Source organism: Rana temporaria, chromosome 11 (genome assembly GCF_905171775.1).
Source record: "Rana temporaria chromosome 11, aRanTem1.1, whole genome shotgun sequence".
In the NCBI taxonomy this organism is placed as follows: domain Eukaryota; kingdom Metazoa; phylum Chordata; class Amphibia; order Anura; family Ranidae; genus Rana; species Rana temporaria.
The window spans coordinates 125,284,672-125,291,919 of record NC_053499.1 but is presented as its reverse complement, the minus strand read 5'-3'; the positions used below and the strand labels follow the sequence as shown (position 1 = coordinate 125,291,919).

Here is a 7,248-nt window from a genome sequence, read left to right as displayed (position 1 = left end):
ATAGCGAAAATACCTGAAATTCGGACGAAAATGCATTCGGATGAAAACAAATGCACATGTCTAATAATTATCAGATCTTTAAATAGTTACCTACTTAACCCACCAGTATCAACTGCAAAAAAACATGTAATGCTGGCCATACATTATACAAATTTCTTGTACAATTTTTCATAAAATTTACCAAAAACATGTGATATGAGTTCAAACCTAAACATTTTTAATTTGTGTGCAATCAGGCAGACCCTTGCACTACATAGTTGAAGGTGAATCTAAAGATAAATTAAAAACAAGTGTATGACCAGCTTAAGTTTTGGGTGGACTAATCTAAAATGAGAATTCTGATCAATTCCTGGCCTATGGATTGGTGCCACCAGGCACCAGTTTTAGCTCGATTTCCACCTTGAGTATCAATAAAAATAAATGCACCTTTCCATGCACCAGACTTTACCTAAGTGTCCATCACATTGCACCTATGTGATAAAGCTGTACAATGGCTACATTGGTTGATGACTGCTTATTGTACATAGGGTCCCAACTTTTAAAGGTTTTTAAAGCATAGTGCAATTACTGTAAGCCTCTGTATATATGGTTGGGTGATTCCGGTGGCGCACATAAGTTAATATCGGGCCAGACTACACATATCACATTGGCAAGATTCTGCAGAGCCAATGTCGATTTCCTCCCAGCGAGATGCCCCACAAAACAGACGAACCTTCACCTGGAAAAGGACAGGATCACATTGACATGTTTTAGGCTATTTTTTCATATATAGCGAAAACCAAAGATACAGCAATTTACATATTATGAAGATCATTTACATCAGTCCTTTCATTCCAAAACAACTTTCATAGTGGTATTCCCATTCAAGTCATACACACAGATAGATAGACACAGCAGAATCAATTTGACTGGAAACCAAACATCCTATTAGCAAGTTTTGTGTGTTTCGGGCTGGAACCTTGAGAGAACTGAACCTAAGGGGTACTCCTGTACCGGCGTCACCAAGGAGTCTTATGTCTAGGGTCACCTTATGTCTGATAGGGCCATAGGGTGACTGAGAAATTATATCCTAAATTACAGGACAGGGGACATTACTGATAGCTCATATTGCAATTGGAGATATTGCAAATTGTTGGTTAATTGTGACCCAACCAGTCAAAAGTGACTAATTTCTATGATTAGCCCTGGCTAGTGAGTTGTTAATTCAGTCAGGCTTCTGGAAGACCTTTCATTGTGTGATAACACTGCTTAAAGCCTATTGATGCTCAGAGGTGTGAATACCTTTCTGTCAAGCTGTATGCGGAGACAGAAAGTCTGTCTAAAGATGTGGATTGAGAAGAAATCATTGTGTGATGGTGTTTTGTTTGAATTCTGTTAATGTAGGAATGTGCAGTGATTAGGTCATGATAATTATAGCCCGGCGCTGAGATGTCTAGAATGTTTAGCAATTAGCCATCTGAAGGTGTATTGAAGCCCCCCAGGGTGTTGGTGGAGAGTTTGATTGTTCCTTTCATACTTAAACTGTATATAAGACTGAAAGCTAACCATTAAAGTTGTCTTCATTTTGAAACCAGAAAGCACAGAGCTGTGTCTCGTCTTATTCTGGGAAATGGGATGGATTGGGTCCTGTTGGTTGGAGTGTCGATAAGCTGTCTTGGGTGGAATGGAATATCGTGAACGGATTTAACCCCTGTCCCATTTGGGGTTCCGTTACACCTACCAAGTACTTGTGCAAACCATTAGCGTTTTAACAATTAATCATGTTGGACAGTATATTTTCAAAGTACATAATTTAAGAAGTACTTAAATAAATAATATGACATCAAAGACCTTACTAAAGGTTGGTCTGTGCTAAATTTAAAATATAATTCCATCCAGTTCTACTCTTTATAAAACCATATGATGGTGTCACACCTCCCCAGGGTGTGTGAGTATTCTGAGCCAATGCACAGTGCGGCCTGTGAACATGCTTCCTGAAATAGAGAGCAGAGGGCTGATTTCATTAGTGTCCTGCTGCTACATGCGTGGGAGTGACGTCACGTGGTTCCGGCCAGTCACAGGGATGGAGTCCATGGCCTCGGAAGGTAGAAGGCTGAAGATGGGCGCAGCCACCAACGGGGACATTGCGGGCTTCGTTTGCAGGTAAGTGCCACATAATGGGCTAGTATGCAATGCATACTAGCCCATTATGCTTTTACTTTGCAGGGAAGAGAAGAGGAAGTAAAACCCACCAGGGTGACATGACGATCACCGTCATGTCGAATCTTCTATCTATATCAAACTGTTGTCGCAATGATAACGAAAATAAAGCATTTTTTATTTCGGATCTTTTGGATTCTGCACGTTCGTTATTGTTAGTTAAAATGAACACGAAAATCCCAGAAAATTGCACGAAAATGCACTCAGATGAAAAAGAATGCACATGTCTATAGCCTTCTATTTTTAAGATAATAAAAAGCATGTAGTGAAAAATGTATATTTAGTTCTCCAAGCTTACATATTGCTTTCAGTTTCCAGCGCTGTTTCCAATGGTTAGACATTTTAACCAGGGCTTTATTTTCAGCAAGAACGTGGGGGAACACAGTTCCACCACCTCCAGCAATGAATGTACATAATTGAAAGAAGTGCTGGATAGTCTATTGATGCTGGGCGCTGGGGGATCTATGGTTGCTGGTTGGGATCTATTTTTGTGGGGGGGGGTCTATTGTTCCTGGTGGAGGGTCTTATTTTCTGGGGGGATCAATTGTTGCTAGAATGGATCTACTGTTGAGGGAGAGGTTTATTGTTGGGAGATCTGTTGCTGGGGAATTATTATTTCTGGGGTGGCATTTTGTTGCAGGGGTTCATTGTTGCTGAAGCAGAAGTCTATTGTTGTGTGGGGGATCTATTGTTGCTAGGGTGGGGCCTATTGTTGCTCACTGCATCAGATCTATTTTACTGTCTTTCTTGTTATCAATAACAAATTTCATGAAAATCACATAGTAGGACAAAATAAAACTTGAGCTCTGTATTCTATAAAAGGGGCGGTATTGGGAGTTGGGTAGGAGGTGGAACCAAGCGAAGGAGCTCAGAGGTGGGTATGGGTACAGAAACTAAAGAGGACTCCGAAAGGAGGAGTTCCTGAGAAAAAAGCTCTAGTTTTAACTATGATAAATGTACTATAAATAGAAGTGCAGTGTTTTTGTAATTACTGAACCCAAAAAAGGTTTACTATTGTCAGCAGAGGGATTATCGTCCTGGATTATTGTCATCCTTTAGGCCACTTTCACACTTGGGGGGAAGGTGCGTAATTGCGGCGGTATTCGGCCACTAACGGTGCGGTTTTAACCCCGGCTAGCTGCCGAAAAAGGGTCAATACCGCCCACAATGTGCCTCTGCAGAGGCGCATTGCCGGTGGTATTACCGTGGTTTCCCATTGCCTTCAATGGGAAGGAGCGGTGGAGGAGTGGTAAACACACCGCTCCAAAGATGCTGCTAGCAGGACTTTTGGAGCGGTCCTGCTAGCACACCGCTCCAATGTGAAAGCCCTCGGGCTTTCACATTGAGACTGCAGGGCAGGATTTTTTTAGGCGGTATTTAGGCGCTATTTTTAGCGCTAAACTGCCTGAAAAACTCCTCAGTGTGTTAGTAATAATTTTTCTTGGAATCATTTGCACAATAAAAAATGGAAAACACACAAATACACCAAAAGAAAACATATTAAGAATCATTGAAAAAATGTGTGTAGGGTGAAAAGCAGGCACTTTTAGTGCACTATATATTTTATACATGTATTTGTTTTTCTTTAATGTGAATTATTCGATACCAAAATTGCAGATTTGTAGCAAACTGTTGAAATTATTGTTATGAATGCTCCCCATAGTTCATTGCAAATATTTAATTGATTGTTACATGTACTTACCGTCTGCCTTTTGCTGATGGTGCAGCACTGTGACACTGAGGTTATATTGTGTTTGAATCCGCTGGCCACTAAAACAGAATACTTGGACGGGAATGCACTGGATTCACAATGGCCGACGCATGCATTTATAATGTGTGTCCCTCTGCAGGTCCCTTTACGATCACTTCTTATAGTAACATTGAATGCTGCAGGGGAGAGAAAAAAAAGGTTCAAATTATGAAGAAATTACATCACTGAATGTTGATCCAGGGTGTTATCCAATTGCTTTTGAGGAACAGGAAGGATTTTTATTGGATCAATTTAGACTATCTTTATGTGGTTTTTTTGCCTTCCTCTGGATCATTTGCAGTTGTATCTTTCTGAGTAGGCATGAGCTTCGAGTTTGAGTCGAACATATGTTCGAATCGAACATCATATGTTCGATCGTCCGTCGAAATACGAACAAAACGGGTCGTTCGCGCCAAATTCGAGTGACGCGGCACGGCCCATAATTCACAGCGGCATTGCGCGCCGATGATTGGCCAAGCATAGCGCCGTCAGTACAGAGAGCCATAATTGGCCAAAGCCAGGGTGGCTTTGGCCAATTATGGCTCAGGGGGTTTAGTACACGCCCCACACTATAAAAAGACGCCTGCATGTCGGCCTTGTGTAGTGTGTTCCGGCACTGGTTAGAGATCAGTCAGAGAGAGAGAGTGTCATTTTTTCTAGGTAGATAGAGCAGGCAGGTTAGTCAGTTAATGTTACAGTGTGTAGAGGATATATATACATCCCAGGTGTTGTACATATATTTATACACTGTATAGCTTAGCTAGATCAGTTCTTCCTAATTAACTGGCAGGTAGTTGATTGTGCTAGCTGCAGTATTCTCATGTGGTGCATTGCCTGTGTCCTCTGCAGTGTGCACCATAAAGCTACACAGGCATACTATAGACACCTAGCAGGTACAATATTTAATGGAATTTTTCATATATTTATTTTTTATTTAAGCATCATGATGCTTAAATAAAAAATAAAAAAATAAATAAAAATAAAAATTCCTTTAAATATTGTACCTGCTGGGTGTCTATAGTATACCTGTGAAAACGTTTTTGAGAACCCGGGTCTTGCCCCAGGGAACATGTATCAATGGAATTTTTCTTTTTTTAAATGGTCGTTTTTTCTGGAGCAGTGTTTTTAATGATGCTGCATCATTAAAATCACTGCTCATGAAAAAAATACAGTTTTTAAAACTTTTTTTCCATTAATACATGTTCCCTGGGGCAAGACCCGGGTTCTCAAAGACGTTTTCCGACAATAACTTGCATATGGGGCTTTAAAATTAGCACTTTTTAATTTGAATGTTCGAGTCCCATTGACATCAATGGGGTTCTAAATGTTCAAGCGAACGTTCGGTCCGTTCAAAGGTCCTGGTGCGAACCAAACGCAGGGGTGTTCGGCTCATCCCTATTTCTGAGGATGCTCAGTTTTTATTTTTTCTTGCTCAATTTACAGTAAAACCTTGGTTTGAGAGTAACTTGGTTTGAGAGCATTTTTCAAGATAAGCAAAATGTTTTAATAAATTTGGACTTGATAAACAAGCAATGTCTTGATATAAGAGTAGCGTTATGTCACAACTGAGTATAAAAGAGAAGAGAGGCGCCTCTAAGTGTAGCAATATGGTTACATTTAATGAAGGTACAAAATTTAGCAACATATTAGAGGCGCCTCTCTTCTCTTTTATACTCTGGAGCTCCTGCTGGATTTTGCTTCTAATCCCCTTGTGGAGGCTTCCATTTGTGGATGGACCTTTTATGGTTACACAACCATCTTTTTATATGGACTAGAAACTGAAGGACTTATGAATAAATGGTTGTGGAACGAATAATTTGAGTTTCCATTATTTCTTATGGGGAAATTTGATTTGATATACAAGTGTTTTGGATTACAAGCATATTTCCAGAAAAAATTATGCTCGCAATCCAAGATTTTACTGTACTTTTTTTTATCTTTTAGCTAAGAGCAGAAAATGATATTTATTGTATTATTATATACTAAACATATTTAAATCCACAAAACACTATTGCACAAGCACAGTTGCCCCAGAGCTTAGTAAATGAAGTAAAGGGGTTGATTTACTAAAGGCAAATAGACTGTGCATTTTACAAAGTGCAGACGCAATCTGCAAGTGCAGTTTCTTTGGAGCTTAGTAAATTAGGTAAAGCTTCACTTTGCAAAGAAAACCCAAATGTGTGCAAGGAATGTTTTAAAAAAAATATATTTTTGCTTGCACACGATTGGATGATGGAAGTCAGCAGAGCTTCTACTCATTAACTATGCTCTGGAGCAACTGCACTTGATGAGTGCAACTGCACATTTCGAAAGTGCACAGGCAATTTGTCTTTCGAGAATCAACCCCAAAGCTTCACTTTACAAGGAATACCCAACCACACGAAAGGAAAACAAAATAACAGCATTTCTGCTTACACATGCTTGAATGATGGAAGTCAGCAGAGCTTCCCCCATTTACTAAGCTTTGGAGCAACTGCACTTGCAAAGTGCCATAATGCCATATTATAGCAAAAATTTGTGAAATAACAATTAATGAGTAAACATTCAAAATAATTGCATAATAACACATTTTGGGGGTAATTTACTTATAGCAAATGAGTTATTTTACCCCCAAAATTTGTTATTTTGCAATTATTTTGAATGTTTACTCATTAATCGTTATTTCACAAATGTTTGCTATAATATGGCATTCTTCAACAGGCAGGCTACAGATACCTTTCTACTTGTTGGCAGTTTTGCTAGTTACATTTTTTTCTGTATCTATATTGCTGAGTTTCCTCAGCACCTCATTAGGCTCCAGTGCTCACTTACGGTGAATGTGGCATCCTGGCGTAGCGGCATCATAGCTCTGAGTCTTTGGGGTGAGTGCAGCAAAGATTAGGATAACAGGGGCAAATGTCAAGTACATGATGGCTGTATTGGAGAAGAAAAAAAAAAACAGTTTACTATAGTCATCATTCCTAACTACGCTAGTCACTAAATGTAACTTAAATGTGACTTATTCTGGCTTAGAGCTATTTCTCCTGTGCAAACTATAAGCCCACAAAACACATAATAGGGTTGATTTACAAAACATTCTCACTTAGCCCCCATTCACACCAGTGCGACTTGTCAGGTTCAAATTGCATGACAAGTCGCACCAGTGTTGCCAACCTACCAGATTGAAATTTACTGGCACGACACCCGAAATTTACTGGCGCATCCACATTTTTACTGGCATTTCACAAAAGTTACTAAATTACATTTGTAGGTGCAAATTTCAGTATTTAAGCTACAAACAAGTACGCTAGGCAAATAGG

At 39.5% G+C, this 7,248-nt stretch overlaps 1 protein-coding gene across 1 annotated transcript; it reads right to left on the bottom strand.

Moving 5' to 3' along the window:
* Positions 1-251: 251 nt before the first annotated feature.
* On the bottom strand, positions 252-6,859 carry GPHA2 (glycoprotein hormone subunit alpha 2). The gene is made up of 3 exons (XM_040327884.1): positions 6,761-6,859; positions 3,902-4,086; positions 252-718 (listed from the first exon to the last, which is right to left on the bottom strand). Exons 1-3 carry the CDS (start codon positions 6,855-6,857, stop codon positions 617-619), a joined length of 384 nt encoding a protein of 127 aa, XP_040183818.1. The 5' UTR covers positions 6,858-6,859; the 3' UTR covers positions 252-616.
* Positions 6,860-7,248: the final 389 nt, after the last annotated feature.

What these genes read in the sequence shown, in the direction of transcription:
- GPHA2 (XM_040327884.1), bottom strand. Translation starts at nt 6,857, where the DNA reads ATGTACTTGACATTTGCCCCTGTTATCCTAATCTTTGCTGCACTCACC. An exon ending in GCCAGGATGCCACATTCACC is followed by an intron (nt 4,087 to 6,760) that starts GTAAGTGAGCAC and finishes TCTCCCCTGCAG; the next exon opens with CATTCAATGTTACTATAAGA. An exon ending in CCATCAGCAAAAGGCAGACG is followed by an intron (nt 719 to 3,901) that starts GTAAGTACATGT and finishes GTCCTTTTCCAG; the next exon opens with GTGAAGGTTCGTCTGTTTTG.